The following is a 16,562-nucleotide window of genomic DNA, read 5'->3' as shown; positions in this document are numbered from 1 at the left end:
ATCTAGGTGTCATAGTGGATAATACATTGAAATCGTCGGCTCAGTGTGCTGCGGCAGTCAAAAAAGCAAACAGAATGTTGGGAATTATTAGGAAGGGAATGGTGAATAAAACGGAAAATGTCATAATGCCTCTGTATCGCTCCATGGTGAGACCCCACCTTGAATACTGTGTACAATTCTGGTCGCCAGCTACCCAGTGTAGCTGGGTTCAAAAAAGGTTTGGATAAGTTCTTGGAGGAGAAGTCCATTAACGGCTATTAATCAGTTTTACTTAGGGAATAGCCACTGCTATTAATTGCATCAGTAGCATGGGATCTTCTTAGTGTTTGGGTAATTGCCAGGTTCTTGTGGCCTGGTTTTGGCCTCTGTTGGAAACAGGATGCTGGGCTTGATGAACCCTTGGTCTGACCCAGCATGGCAATTTCTCATGTTCTTATGTTCTTAAAAAAGATATAATTGCGATGGAGAAGGTACAGAGAAGGGCGACCAAAATGATAAAGGGGATGGAACAGCTCCCCTATGAGGAAAGGCTGAAGAGGTTAGGGTTGTTCAGCTTGGAGAAGAGACGGCTGAGGGGGGATATGATAGAGATCTTTAAAATCATGAGAGGTCATGAACGAGTAGATGTGAATCAGTTATTTACACTTTCGGATAATAGAAGGACTAGGGGGCACTCCATGAAGTTAGCAAGTAGCACATTTAAAACTAATCAGAGAAAGTTCTTTTCACTCAAAGCACAATTAAACTCTGGAATTTGCTGCCAGAGGATGAGATTAGTGCAGTTAGTGTAGCTGGGTTTAAAAAAGGATTGGATAAGTTCTTGGAGGAGAAGTCCATTACCTGCTATTAATTGAGTTGACTTAGAAAATAGCCACTGCCATTAGCAACGGTAACATGGAATAGACTTAGTTTTGGGGTACTTGGCAGGTACTTATGGCCTGGATTGGCCACTGTTGGAAACAGGATGCTGGGCTTGATGGACCCTTGGTCTGACCCAGTATGGCATGTTCTTATGTTCTTTTGAAATAAGGATGGTGTTCTTGAGAGTAAGGAGGAGCTGGGAGGTCTTGAATCGACAACTTCCAGACAATCATCATCTCTCATCACAGCAGTAGGAAGGAGACAGACCACGGGCCATGTCTCAGATGGAAAGGACGATATCTCCCCCCTCCACCACCACAAACCACAGGAGAGAAAGGTGGAAACGCGGTGGCCTCACCTTTGCTTCTTGCACAGCCTTGCAGGGGATTTCGATCCTGGGGAAGGAGTACATGGCTCCTTGAACGGGGTTGCAGCGGATTCCTGGCGCCTGCCTGAAGATCTTCTCTGTCAGCTGGGCCTTCTCAGCCAGGTTGCGCAACACCGCCAGCTTCTCCTGAGGAATCAGAAAGTACGAGACCACTGCAGAGAAGCTCCAGGACCAAGAGAAAGAGGGAGAGCCTCACCTTGCTCGTTTTTCTTGAAGAGTCTGCACGTGCTGTTGGGCGGGGGCTATCTGTTATGTGTATCTGTACAGCACTGCACAAGTGCAGTAGCGCTATAGAAACAGTATATAAATAGCAAAAATAATAGTAACTACTTGGGTTGGATGGAGCAGAAGAGCACCTCAACTTCAGTAGGATGAGGAAGTGAAGAGAGCATGAAGGCATTCTTTTATAAAAGCATTTCCTAATCTTCTCCTGAAGGCACAGGTAACTGGTCTAGTTCTCAGGATATCCATAATGAATACGCATGACACCGGGTCCCCAATGTATGTGACTCAACCTCATGCATACTCATTATGGCAATCCTGAAAACCTGACAGGCTGCTGTGCCTCCAGGAGAGGGTTGTAGAACAGTGCTTTACAGAAATATTATGTCCACCAGTTTAAGAACCATTTGGTTTCATGATCCCTTCACTCTGCACAAAACATCACCCCAGATCAGCAGAAGCATCTGGAGAAGCTAAGCATAACCCTGACTGGGTGCTGGTGGTAGAAGAGCGAGAAGGTGAGAATGGAGCTGGTTGGGTAACAGAGTGAGGATGGGGTAGGATGATGGGGAAGGATATGCGAGAGGTGAGAATGAAGCTGGTTGGGTAAGAGAGGGAGGAAAGGTGAGAGAGTGAGGATGGGGTAGGGTGATGGGGAAGGATATGTGAGAGGTGAGAATGAAGCTGGTTGGGTAAGTGGCAGGAAAGGTGAGAGAGTGAGGATGGGGGGGGGTAGGGTGATGGGGAAGGATATGTGGAGATTTGTGGAGGCTTTGAGGGAGGAGAAATAGCCTAGTGGTTAGAACAGTGGACTATGAACCAGGAGACCAGGGTTCGAGTCCTGCTGTTGCTCCACTTTATCCTCCATTGCCTCAGGTACAAAACTTAGATTGTGAGCCCTCTGGGGATAGAGAAATACCTATAGTACCTGAATGTAAACCAATGTGATATATATTCAATTGAGATCAAATGTCGGTATATAAAAATAATAAATAAATAAAGGTGAGAATGGAGCTGGTTGGGTAGGAGAGGGAGGAAGAGTGAGGATGGGGTAGGGTGATGAGGAAGGATATGTGAGAGGTGAGAATGGAGCTGGTTGGGTAGGAGAGTGAGGATGGGGAAGGATATGTGAGAGGTGAGAATGAAGCTGCTTGGGCCTACATATTAAAGGAAAGTTGGATGGGTAATGTTTTTTGGCCAGGCAGGTTTCAGAGATTAAAGTTAAAGACACAGAGGTCAGTATTCAGCAGCGTGGAGTCCAGATGAGTTAGCTAGACAAACTTAACCGGCTAACTTGAATTGGGTATTCAGTGATGTGGACAAGTCACTCAATACACACAGATATTGCAAGGTTAGCCGGATAAGTTTCTCAGGCAGTCCTAAAGTGAACTGGATAACTTTGTTGAATAATGCCGATTGTTGGCGTTATCCAGATAACTTTGCTCTATCGCAGAATGCCTCCGAGTTATCCCCATAAATTTGAATCCAGCTAAACACATAGCTGGATAACTCGGGGACGGGAAATTCAAACACCACGGTTTGCGTGGATGAATTCCGAACTTAGCCGGACAAGAGCTTCGAATATGGAGCTCACAGAAAATAAGTTCGTTTCTCAACTTACATTGTTATATTGTTTGTAAGAGGCGTCTCCGGGCTGCGGGGGGTTCATGATAACGCCCATCAGAGCCTGGCCTGGCACTGGTGAGCACAAACGAACCGATACCAGCTTGGTCAGCTGCTGCTTCACCTCAGGGTCCATGTTAATGACTTCCATGTAACCTCCACGGAATCCACACCTGGAAGGTACAGGACGAGAGGTCATTAATCCCGTTACGCAAGGCAGCCTTTTACATTCAGCGTTGAGTTGCTTTGGGTTGCTCTTGATCCATGAGGTTTACTTTGGCGGAGAGAGATACTCTTCAGGGTCTCCCCTCTCCTAACGGTCGAAGGATATGCCCAGGTCACGTCCTCTCTCTCTCCAAATATGTGATTTAGAGATCCCATCTCACCGCTGCCAGACTAAACCTTTAAGATCCCCCAGAGACAGGGATGGCAAACCCAACAGCTGAGATAACTCAAATATGTCATCGAATACGGAAAACCTAAGAATAACAATGTCACTTGGCCCAATATATAACAAATATCCAACAAATAACAGGCAATTAAACACTCAGCTAACTTATACTGGTATCGTATTAACCTGCAAGGTAGCACTCAGAGAGGCACAACCCTTAAGTGAATGAACAAGCGTTGTCATAATCATGTACCAGTGTGAGTCTGGAACAAATTTTTTTTTTCTTGCAAATAAAGCAATCTTTAAGTATAAATCCACAGACATTAATGCTCACCCCTGATGCTGCGTCTTAGAACGTGAGATCCTTATAAAATAGCATAAACTGGATGTTTTAAAAAAAACAGTCCAAAGCCAAATACCTAGCTTACGTCGAAAGTGGTCGGGATTCACTGTGCAGGATGCCAAAATCGAGGCATTGCCATCCAGCCAACACCGACAGCGTTTCGGCGGTTATTGTCTGCTTCAGGGGCCACAGGTAAAGGAAATCTTATTTATTTATTTATTTAAACATTTTATGCACGGTCAAGATCACAACGGTTTGCAAAATAACTTTCATAATTTTCGGACAGAATTAACACATAGAGAGTGAAATGCTCCATACAAATGATTCTGCTAGCTAATACATATAACGAAGCATATAAAATATTTCAGCTAATCCATCATAGCAATCAGCACCTTGTAAGTCATGTTTCATTGCATCTGTCCTACTTGCTTCCAGTCCAGAGAGCTCTCATTATTCTTAGTATTGAAATTACCTCGCTCTCTTCTCACAGTTTATTCCTCATGTTTCAGATTAAACCCTCGTCCTTCTTGATACGGTCGTTCTCTTACACTCTGTTGATCTTAAGTAAGATTATGTGCATGTTTACACAGCCATGTTTTTAGCTCCCATTTAAGTCTCTTTCTATCTGGTATCAGACGTAACATCTCGGGTAGTGATTTCCAAAGCTTTGGACCCCCTATAGAAAACACACGGTCTCTTACTCGGGACAGGCGTGCTCTCCGTATTGTTGGAACAACCAGGAGCCCTCTATTTTGGGATCTCAGTGCTTGCTGAGGTGTGTGTGTAGTTGTAATTTCACACCAATCAGGCCAGAATCACTGGAATGAATTATTTTGAATATTAGCGTTAATACTTGGAAATATATTCGAGATTGTTCTGGTGGCCGGTGCAGTGAAATCAGAGTGGGTGTAGCGTGTACAAATTTCTTAGCTCCTCATAACTTACACTGGACCGTGATCATGACAATACCTGTTCGTTCACTTAAGACTTTGTGCCTCTCTGAGAGCTACCTTACAGGTCAATACGATACCAGTTTAAGTTAGCTGAGGGTTTCCCTGGCTCTTTTTTTCTTGGTTAATGAATGCTGAAAACCACATGTTGGCTGTACTCGGCCATCAGCATTCCTTGTCCTCGTCTTCAGGGCTCGGTAGTCGGGGCCTTTGAGATTCACCATCCCTTGCAAGGGGCTGAAAGAGCCGCATCGCCAGGACGCGCCCTCGGATCCATCTGCGCAGGAGACGAGCGTCAGCCCTGCCAGCTTGGAGAATAAAACGTCCCCAGGCGCGGTCCTCCGCTGGCGCCTCTCGGGCGTTTAACCCACTGCGAGCCACTGGGAGGGGAGGGGGGCTGCTCCACCTCCCGGGCTCCCGGCGCCGGCGTTCCCTCGGTACCGAAGCACGCCGTGCAAAGACGCGTTGGCGTCCGGGAACTCGGCGCCGGAACTGGAATGCGCGACAGGGGTCAGGGGGCCGGCTCGGTGCTCACTCTCCCATGAAGCCTTTGGAGATGGAGTGGAAAGAGGCCAGCTCCACGGTGCTGGAATACTGGGGGCCCATCTCAAACAGGACCTTCTTGAAGGAGTGGAAGGCGCAGTCCTCGGCGTAAACATTGTCCTGGTACACCTGAAAGAGAAAGGACGGAAGAAGTCAGTCAGCTTTATCAGACCTGTCCGGAGGGGCCTTCCAGATGTTGATGTCAGAATGCCCCCCCCCCCCCCCCCCCGACGGCCCGGAGCGTTCATGGATGAGGACACCTGGACTCTTCCCGAAGAGCCCCGGGAGCGCCAGGACCGATCCGGAGGGTCAGAGGCGTCTCTGGGTGAGGATGAACAGGACTGGACTTAAAGTGCAGAACACCAGGATGCTTCCTGCGAGCCCAGAACACCTCGGATGAGGATGCCAGAGACATTCTGGACTCGCAGAGCAGTCGTGAATGAGGACGCCAAGATTTGTTTTTCACAAGAGGATGGCGCACCCCGGGGAAAAAGGGCCACTGTTATTGCAGACAGCAATCCCAGTGTAGGCCAACACCTACTCACCCTACAAAGGAGAATTCAAATTCTGGTGTCACCTCAGTAACGACCACACAGACACCTTCCACTGCCACGGTTTTTGATTTTCAGTCACCCCAAGATTGTTGTGGATTGATGGAGGGGCGCAGGGAAAGTACAAACTTTCTCCTCTCTCTTTCACACACACAAAACCCTTCTCCCTCTCTTCTTCTTACTCCCTTCTTCCACTTCCTCATTCCCTCTTCCCTCTCACTCACTCATCCCTTCTTCCCTTCCCTCTCACTCACTCCTTCCTTCTCTGTCACTCACCCTCTCCATTCCCTTCCCTCTCAGTCACGCATGTGCTTCCTCTTCCGGGCCATGGGGGGGAGGGGGGGCGGGAAGATGAGACCCTGCCTCTAGTGCCGCTGACTCCAGCTCTCCTGCCGCGTTCCGCCCGGGCTGTCAGCACTTCAAGCCTGGGCGGAGGAAGAGTTTGCATCTCGCTTTGGTAAAGGGGACCAATGGGGGACCGGGAATTGTGGCGACACACCTGCGTGTGCTTGGCGACACACCGGTTGAGAACGGCTGCCCCAGAGGAAAGGCGAGATAGGGGAGATATGATAGAGACGTTCAGATATCTCAAAGGTTTCCATGCACAGGAGGCCAGCATCTTTCAATAGAAAGGAGGCTCTGGAACAAGGGGTCATGAGATGAGGGTGAAAGGGGGTAGACTCAGGAGTAATCTTAGGAAATATTCCTTTACAGAGAGGGTGGGGGATGCGTGGAACGGCCTCCCAGTGGAGGTGGTGGAGACAAAACCAATCTCTGAATCCAAGAAAGCATGGGATAAATACAGGGGATCTCTGAGAAAGGGATGGGAATTATAATGCTAAATTAATTGCCCGGATGGGCAGCCTGGATGGGTCCTCCGGTCTTTTTCTGCTGTCATCTTTTTATGACTATTCAGCTACCTTAGATAAACGGCTAGCTTTCAATTCTGACCTTTCTATGTAGCGCACCAACGGAAAAACAGAAACTTCACCATTGCTCACAAAACATCAAACAATAAAATCAAGAAATATAAAGCATCGATCGTTAGTAAAACCAAAATGAATAAAAATAATTAATGTTTCAAAACTGCTGGGGATCAACATTCAGTCACTGGGCGGCTGGTTAAGTTAGCCAGATACACCTTAGGTGGGTTATTCAGCGGTGCCGCTGTGCCACTGAATATACCCAGCTGTTGTGGTTCAGGCCGCGAGCACCGCAGCCAGGCCCTTACCTCCGGACCTGCTCCCGCTTCCAGAGGCCTGGTTGGCGGCGTCCCCCGCTGCGAGCCCTCCCATGGACGCCTGGCTCCTAGGCGCACGCGCGCGCAACTTAAGGTGTTTTTCTTGGCCGTTTCCCGCCAGTGGTGACTCCGCCCAACTTCTGACGTCAGACGCCGCGGCCTTGATAAGCCGGCCGCGGCCGTCCAGTCTTGGCCTTGCAACGGGTTAACCTCCCGGTTTCCTGTTGCGCTGTGCCCCCGGAGTGACTCGCTTCGCTTCGTCGCTCCGTTCCTGCTATACTACCTGCCTGGTCCCTGCCTGCCTGCTCCAGTTCCTGCCTGGTTCCAGTAACTGAGTCCTGCTCCAGTTCCTGCCTGGTTCCAGTAACCGAGTCCTGCTACAGTTCCTGCCTGGTTCCAGTACCCGAGCCCCGTTACAGTACTGACCTACTGTCCTAGTCTGGTTCCAGTTACCTGTCCTGATCCACAACCCGCCTAAGTCCCAGCGGCCGGGCCCCTACGGGCTCCTCCCGGGGGAGCGCCAGCTTCCAGGGTGAAGAGCATCTACGTCCTTGCCTGAACATCTGCCTCCCGGCCTGCCACATACTAGAGACATTGACCACCTTTCCCAGTCTCCAGCAGGTCGGCCCAAGGGTCCACTAAACTGAGACTCCCATAACACCAGCTATCTTAAAGTTAGCCGGATAAGTATATCTGGGTAACTTTAGACCTGCCTACAGCATGGCCAGAGTTTGCCAGTTAGGTTAATTGGCTAACTCCTCTCCTCCCTGCAAGGCCTACCACCCACCCTAGGGACACCTCTGAATATCGCGGCTAAGCCATGAGACAGATAACCTTTCAGTTACCCGTCTAAATGGCTTGTGGATATCTACCCCTGTCTATATATCTATATATAAGGTAATTCCTAATTATTGGATGAAAAATATTTCTTATATAATCAGGGCCTTTTTATTGGCGTAACAATACATTTCCTCAATACATTTTGGATGTTGGTGCTCCCTTCCTCAGGACAGAATTCATATCAGCTGAGGAAGAAAGCGTTAGCTCTTGAAAGCTAGTCAAGAAATATTTTCCATCCAATAAATATATACCCAAACATACACACACACATACGTTTTTATTTTTGTACCATTCTTGTGTCAGAGGTGAGTTGCCCGCATGCCCAGAGCAGCGATGCAGTTACATCAAGCTCCCAAGAAGAGAAGATGAGGTCAACCACAATGGAACCGCTGCCAGGCTGTGACATATCCTTAACAGGAATGGTCATTTTTCTGCCAACGCCCAGCACACTCCAGAGCTGTGCCCGGCAGCAGCAGGACCTTGATAAGGGACCATGGGAAGGCAAAGTGGAGAGACATCAGAAGGGGAAGGAGGAACAGGAGGCTACACTACCTCATCCGCCAACAGGAAAAGGTTCTCCTCGGCCACAAACTGGATGACGTCCTCAATGCACTTCCTGCTCTGGACCTGCCCTGGGAGGCGAGAAGAGAGATAAGACCAGAGTGCAGCAGTAAGAAGCAGCGGTGTGCGCCACCAGGCAATGCGTCCGGAAGGATCTGTGCAACCACCTCCAGGGTGCAGAGTCTGGCAGCACGTCTCTGCAAACCCAGCAAGCAGGAGTGCAGGAAGAAGGAATGACCTTATTAATAATTATCATCGTTATAAGAAAATTAGCTCTTACCTGTTCATTTTCGTTCCTGTAGTACCACGGATCAGTCCAGACTGTGGGGTTGAGCCTCCTCTCCAGCAGGTGGAGACAGACTAAAACTGAAAGGGTGTCCTACATGAGGACAGAGCCTATCCTGTAACCCTTCAGTATAACCATTGTCAAAGCAGAAAATAACAAAACCAGAATAGGATCAAGCAAGTAACCAGAAAGCTCAATGGAGCAACCGTAGAACACTGTAGAAAAGATGGTATGACTAACCGCTCTTGCATATACTTGGTATTTAAACGACCAAGGCTTCCGGTGTAATCGCTCAGTATTCTTGCACAAAAATGAAGTATTAGAATCTGCGAACCTGCAAGAAACAAGCTTCGAGAGGACAGAAAGAAAGACAGACAGGGAAGGGCGTCTGGACTGATCCGTGGTACTACAGGAATGAAAATTAGCAGGTAAGAACTAATTTTCCTTTCCCTGTACGTACCTGGATCAGTCCAGACCTTGGGATGTACCAAAGCTTCCCTAAACCGGGTGGGACCGAGACAGTCCCGCTCGAAGCACTTGCCGCCCAAAGGACCAAAAACCGGAGCTTGCACATCCAGACGGTAGTGTCGAGCAAAGTATACAAGGACGTCCATGTGGCGGCCCTGCAATCTCCTGCGGAGAGACCAATTGACTCTCCGCCCAGGAAGTAGCCTGCAAACGTAGCGAATGAGCCTTTAGACCCTCAGGAACCGCCCGACTTGGCAAAGATAGGCCGAGGAGATCGCTTTTTTCAACCACCGCGCAACAGTGGTCTTAGAAGCCGGCTTACCCCAATTAGGCACACTCCAGAGGACAAAAAGATGGTCCGAGACCCGAAAGTCGTTGGTAACCTGGAGATAGCGAAGTAGAACTCATTTGGCATCCAGCCTACGGAGATCGCCCCCAGGCGTACCCGCAATCTCCTCTGGGAAAAACACAGGGAGTTCTACCAACTGGTTGACACGGAAGTTGGAAACAACCTTTGGCAAAAAAGAAGGGACCGTCTTGAGGGATACCCCTGAATCGGAAAAGCGCAAAAGGGGTTCCCGACAGGACAATGCTTGGATCTCTGAGATCCGTCGAGCGGAGGAGATAGAGAGCAGAAAGGCAGCCTTGAGCGTAAGATCTTTTAATGTAGCGCGATGGAGGGGTTCGAACGGAGCAGCACAGAGGGCCCGAAGAACCAGGTTAAGACTCCACGACGGGCAAGTGGTGCGAGAAGGCGGACGTAGGTGTTTGACGCTCTTCAAGAATCGAAACACATCTGGGTAGCCCGCTAAGGAATGACCTTCTACCCAATCCAGGAGGGAGCTGAGAGCAGAGACTTGCACGCGCAGAGAACTGAAGGAAGGGCCCTTGGAAAGACCCTTCTGAAGGAAAGAAAGAACCAACGAGACTGGGGCAGAGCCCCATAACCTTCCAGATACGCACTTAAGCCAGAGAAGTCGACTGAAGGTGGAGTTGACCTCCTCCTTATAGCCCTTACGCCTTAGGCGTCGCCGTTCAAAAGCCAGGCGGCTAGACAGAAGCAATCGGCCTGGTCGAGAAATATGGGCCCCTGCCGAAGAAGGTGGCCTAGCCGCAGAGGTCCGTCCGTCGCTAGGTTGACGAGATCCGCGAACCACGGCCTGCGTACCACTCGGGTGCTACCAGAACTCCGGGTCCCTGGTGGAGCTCTATTCTTATGAGAATGTTTCCCACCAGGGGCCATGGGGGGGAACACGTACAGAAGGACGCCCACCGGCCAAGGGAGAGCCAGAGCGTCCACGCCCTCCGAGCCGTGCTCCCTCCAGCAGCTAAAGAATCGATTTGCCTTGGCATTGCGCAAGGTCGCCATGAGGTCCAATGACAATCAGATCCATGGCCGCGTCTGAGAGCTCCCACTCCCCCGGATCGAGCGATTGATGACTGAGGAAATCAGCCTGAACATTCTCCTTGCTCGCGATGTGGGAGGCCGCCAGGCACTGCAGATGTCGTTCTGCCCATGTGAAGAGACGGCTGGCTTCTAGGGCCACCAGGGGCCTGCGGGTGCCCCCTTGGCGATTGATGTCACGATTTGAGGCTCCAGGGAGGAAGATTCAGAACCAATGTCAGGAAGTATTTCTTCACGGAGAGGGTGGTGGATGCCTGGAATGCCCTTCCGGAGGAAGTGGTGAAGACCAGAACTGTGAAAGACTTCAAAGGGGCGTGGGATAAACACTGCGGATCCATAAAGTCAAGAGGCCGCCAATGAAGAGTGGGTGACTCGCCAGAATGATGGCTATTGACACAATACCCTTACTAAATAAACATACACATGCTTACTGTGACTCCTACATCGCTCTAAGCTTCAACAGCAAGAGGTAATGGAAAAAAGGATTTGCACTCATAAAGAGGGGAGTAGCTGGCTTGTTACGGCGGTTACTACCCCAAACCAAATATGCCTGATACTTCACTTTCAATGCATATACAGCATAGCTCTCTGCTTCAATGACAGGGGAGAAGAATAACTGATACTTCACACATCCAGCAGAGCTCTCTGCTACAACGGCAAAGGAGAAGAAAAAGGGTTCGCACTCAAAACGCGGGGAGTAGCTGGCTTGTTACGGCGGTTACTACCCCAAACCAAATGTGCCTGATACTTCACTTTCCATGCATATCCAGCATGGTTCTCTCCTGCATCGGCATGGGAGAAAGACTGATACATCACGCATTTCCAGCATAGCTCTCTGCTTCAAGGGCAGGGGGAAAAAAAAAAACAAAAAACTGATGCTTCACGCATATCCTGCATAGCTTCAACGACAGGGGTGAAGAAAAAAAAGGATTCGCAATCACAAAGCGAGGAGTAGCTGGCTTGTTACGGCGGTTACTACCCCAACCAAATGTGCCTGATACTTCACTTTCAATGCATATCCAGCATGGCTCTCTGCTTCTACAGCAGGGGAGAAGAAAAAAAAAAAAAAAAACCAACAAGAGCTGTACAACATAGTCTAGGTAAAACAAATAAGCATGGGTGTAGCTTGCTTATCGCGGCGGTTACTGCCCCTACTACCCCTAACTAATCAAGCTAGATATTTCACTTGCATGCAGCTCCATCACTGCTCTCTACATTAATGGTGGGGGTGGAAGGGGAATAGAACAAGGAGCTAAGAGTAACAGATAAGAATAAGAGAAAAAATGTGTGAGGCTTGCTGGGCAGACTGGATGGGCCATTCGGTCTTCTTCTGCCGTCATTTCTATGTTTCTATGTTTCTATGATGTAAGCCACGGTGGTGGAGTTGTTGGACAGTACCCTGACCGCCTTGCCTCAGATCAGGGGGAGAAACTCCTGAAGAGCCAAGCGAACCGCCTGAGTCACCAACCGATTGATGTGCCAGCGCGACTGAATTGGCGACCAGATCCCCTGGGTGGACTGGGAGAGACAGACCTCACCCCAGCCCGAAAGACTGGCATCCGTGGTTACTATCGTCCACTGCGGAGCTTGGAGAGGCATTCCCTGGAGCAGATGAGGAAGCGAAAGCCACCACTGCAAGTCGGCGACTGTAGAGTCCAAGAACAGGAGGACTATGTGAAACTGTTCCGACAACAGCTGCCAGCAGGATAGCAAAGCCTTCTGTAACAGTCGCATATGAGCAAAGGCCCAGGGGACTAGGTCGATGGTGGAAGCCATAGATCCCAAGACCTGTAGGCAGTCCCAGGCCATTGGGAGAGGCAACGAAATCAGATTCTGAATCTGGTCGTTAAGCTTGAGAGCCCGCACACGAGGCAAGAAGAGCTTGCCCACTCGGGTGTCGAAGTGGGCTCCAAGGAACTCTAACTCCTGGGAGGGCTGAAAGTTGCTCTTGGAGAAATTCACTATCCACCTTAGAGATGAGAGGAGGGCTAACACACAATCCAGCACTTGTCGGCAAAGAGCCGCCAACTTGGCTCTGACGAGCCAGTCATCCAGGTAGGGGTGAACAAGAATGCCTTCCTGGCGAAGTGCCGCCGCCACCACCAGCAAGACCTTGGTAAAGGTACAAGGCGCGGTCGCGAGTCCAAAGGGGAGCGCCCGAAACTGAAAGTCCCGGTTGAGGATGTGGAAGCGAAGATACTTCTGGTAATCGCGGTGAATCGGAATATGGAAGTACGCCTCTGTCAGATCAAGCGAGGCAAGGAATTCTCCGGGGCAAACCGCCGCGATGACCGCTCGCAAGGTTTCCATGCGGAAAAGTGGGATCTTGAGGGCCCGGTTGACCCTTTTGAGGTCTAAGATCGGGCGAAAGGATACGTCCTCCTTGGGGACCACGAAGTAGATAGAATACTGGTCTGCGCCGAGCTCCTTCTCTGTAACCGGGACCACTGCTCCCAGACTCAGCAGCCTGGCGAGAGATTGCTCCACTGCCTCCCTCTTGGAGTGCCCGCATGAGGAGAATAGAAAAAGATCCGGCAGGTGGCGGACAAGTTCGAAGGCGTACCCGTCTCTGATAATGTCGAGGACCCACTGGTCTGACGTGATTTTGACCCATTCCTCGAAAAAAAGGGAGAGGGGGACCGAGGAATGAGTAAACTGAACTTCATTGTGTGGTAGGCTTGGGGGTGGAGTGCGCGGGCTGGCCCTCGCGAAAGGGCCGCCGCCCACGAAAGGGCTGTGACCAAGACTGGGACCGAGAAGAATAACCCCTCGAAGAGCCATCCCGTCCGCGTGTGGTATACCGTCTCTGACCCCGGAACGAGGACGAGAGGGTGTGAAGGAGCGGGATGGTTTGGGACGGTCCGCCGGGAGCTTATGGACCTCATTTTCCCCTAAAGAATCCATAAGCTACTCAAGGCCCTCACCAAATAGCAGCTTACCTAACCGGGCTTTGGAGGATGGGTGCGTAGCCAGAGGAGTCGTCAGGCGAACACCGCCGAGGCCATCGCCTTCGCCTGGACACGGAGGAGGCCGTAGAGCGCAGCCGCCCCATAAGCGACGACGGCTTCCAGACGCTCAGCCTGCTCCGCCTCTGCCGATGGGAGGGTCCTGGGTGCAGAGTAACTGTTGAATCCACCTTGAGACCCGCCCGCAGCATGAGACTGCTGCAGACAGTCGCCCGGACCCCTAGAGCCAGGACTTCAAAGATGCGTTTTATTTGTGCCTCGAGCTTGCGGTCCTGTCGGTCCTTCAGCGCGGCCGATCCCTCCACCGGGATCGTGGTGTGCTTGGTGACCGCAGAGACGGAGGAGTCCAGGGAGGGATTTTTTCAGGATTTCCAAACATTCCTCTGGGAGGGGGTAGAGTTAGTCCATGGCACGCCCCACCTGGAGTGAAATGTCGGGAGCCTCCCATTCCCGCAGGAGCAAGAGCTTGTGCATGGGATGAAAAGGGGACGCGCTCGTCGGAGCCCTGAGTCCCCTCCAGGAGCAGGTCCATATCTTTAGGCAAAGAGGCTGTAAGGGTATCCGCGGGGGGCCCCTCCAACCCCAATTCCTGTAGGAAAAAGGGTATGAGGGGCTCCAACTCCTCCCTGCGTAACATACGGAGAACTCTGGGATCGTCTCCCTCCGGGGGGGGGGAGGGTACCCTCTGCATCCAGAATGGCGTCAGGATCCTGGAGTACCGGGTCCGCCTGGGGGGCACCCCCAGGACCACCCGCACCCTAAGTGACCCCTGGGGCTCCGCAGCCTGGCCACCAGTCAACGATGATGAGCGGGTAATCTTTGCAGGGGGGGGGTCAGGGGGGGACACCTTCCTCCTCCTCCTGCAGGCTGGCTAAGTAAGATTTATGCAGGAGGAGAACAAATTCAGCTGAAAAAACAGGTCCTGGATTTCCCAGGGAGGGGGGAGGGGGGGTCTGAGATCCCATCCTGGGGGGCCGCAGGGCTCAAATCGGGGGGAGAATCAGAAAAAAATCGGCCCCCCAGCACCAAGCAGCTCCGAAAACGGAGCTGCTGAAAAATCCAAGATGGCCGCCATTCCCGGGCTTTGCAGAGCCAGGAACGGCCTGGCCATGCTCTGGTGACGCGATCCCCGGGCTAAATTTGCCTGTCCTGCTGGGGAGGGGGGGGGGCCTTCCCCTCCCATGAAAATCGCGAGGAGGGGAGCCCATAGGAGAGGCATAGAGCCGCTATGAAGGATAAAAGCTGAGAGAGAGAGAGAAAAAAAGCTTTGAGTGACAGCCTGCAGGCCCGGAGGGAAGCAGTGGGGAAACCTACTGACTCCTGCCTCTCTGGCTGCCGGTTTGATCCCCTAAGGAACCCAAGGAAGAGAAAAGGGTTCTACTGCTGCAAAGAAAAGGGTAAAGTATAAACTTTAAACCTTTCGTTAATTCTTTTATCATTATTATTTTTTTTTTCCAGAGACTGAGCACAGCAGCGGGGTCCGAAGACCCTCAAGGCAGCCAGAGGGGGGGGAAACAAGAACTGGACCACCAGACTCGGTCCCCACACCAGGAAGCACCACGGACTCAGGCTATGCGCCGCACAAGGGGCAAAGCCCCCCTGAGTCTGGCAAGAGCCAGGAGACGGTACCGTCTCCTGATCACAAAAAAAGGACTAACTACTGTGGGTTTTGTTGTTTTGTTTTTTTAAAAAGAGTCAATCAAAAATAACATAGAAGTACTTGCGTAATCCAAGAAAGAAGAAAAAGAAGAAAGAACGGCTATCTAGCCGAAATTAGGAGACCGAAGGGTGAGCTGATCCACCTGCTGGAGACAGACAAATACTGAAGGGCTGCAGGATAGGCTCTGTCCTCATATAGGATATCCTTTCAGTTTTAATCTGTCTCCACCTGCTGGAAAGGAGGCTCAACCCACAGTCTGGACTGATCCAGGTACGTACAGGGAATGTACAATTACTACTAGGCAAACTGAAGTGGATGCACCCGAGCACTCTGTCACCTCCTCTTTCCTGCTGATACCTCTCCCGATGCACCCGAGTGCTCTTCACCTCCTCCTTCCTGCTGATACCTCTCCCAATGCACCCGAGCACTCTGTCACCTCCTCCTTCCTGCTGATACCTCTCCCGATGCACCCGAGCGCTCTGTCACCTCCTCCTTCCTGCTGATACCTCTCCCGATGCACCCGAGCGCTCTGTCACCTCCTCCTTCCTGCTGATACCTCTCCCGATGCACCCGAGCGCTCTGTCACCTCCTCCTTCCTGCTGATACCTCTCCCGATGCACCCGAGCGCTCTGTCACCTCCTCCTTCCTGCTGATACCTCTCCCGATGCACCCGAGCGCTCTGTCACCTCCTCCTTCCTGCTGATACCTCTCCCGATGCACCCGAGCGCTCTGTCACCTCCTCCTTCCTGCTGATACCTCTCCCGATGCACCCGAGTGCTCTTCACCTCCTCCTTCCTGCTGATACCTCTCCCGATGCACCCGAGCGCTCTGTCACCTCCTCCTTCCTGCTGATACCTCTCCCGATGCACCCGAGCGCTCTGTCACCTCCTCCTTCCTGCTGATACCTCTCCCCATGCACCCGAGCGCTCTGTCACCTCCTCCTTCCTGCTGATACCTCTCCCGATGCACCCGAGCGCTCTGTCACCTCCTCCTTCCTGCTGATACCTCTCCTCATGCACCCGAGCGCTCTGTCACCTCCTCCTTCCTGCTGATACCTCTCCCGATGCACCCGAGCGCTCTGTCACCTCCTCCTTCCTGCTGATACCTCTCCCGATGCACCCGAGCGCTCTGTCACCTCCTCCTTCCTGCTGATACCTCTCCCGATGCACCCGAGCGCTCTGTCACCTCCTCCTTCCTGCTGATACCTCTCCCGATGCACCCCGCGCGCTCTGTCACCTCCTCCTTCCTGCTGATACCTCTCCCG

The 16,562-nt window shown here is 51.4% G+C and overlaps 1 protein-coding gene across 4 annotated transcripts in view; it reads right to left on the bottom strand.

Moving 5' to 3' along the window:
• GPT (glutamic--pyruvic transaminase) overlaps positions 1-16,562 on the bottom strand; it is a 152,828-nt gene that overhangs the window by 3,366 nt on the left and 132,900 nt on the right. For all 4 annotated transcript variants that reach the window (XM_029592248.1, XM_029592249.1, XM_029592251.1 and 1 more), the window contains 4 exons: positions 8,505-8,584; positions 5,314-5,450; positions 3,093-3,267; positions 1,220-1,375 (listed from right to left, as the gene is read on the bottom strand). In XM_029592248.1, coding sequence (XP_029448108.1) covers positions 1,220-1,375; positions 3,093-3,267; positions 5,314-5,450; positions 8,505-8,584 — 548 coding nt within the window. The remainder of the gene's footprint in view (positions 1-1,219; positions 1,376-3,092; positions 3,268-5,313; positions 5,451-8,504; positions 8,585-16,562) is intronic.

This window comes from Rhinatrema bivittatum, chromosome 2, assembly GCF_901001135.1.
Source record: "Rhinatrema bivittatum chromosome 2, aRhiBiv1.1, whole genome shotgun sequence".
Classification (NCBI taxonomy): Eukaryota; Metazoa; Chordata; class Amphibia; order Gymnophiona; family Rhinatrematidae; genus Rhinatrema; species Rhinatrema bivittatum.
The sequence above is the reverse complement of the archived record's forward strand: the minus strand, read 5'-3'. Positions and strand labels throughout refer to the sequence as shown.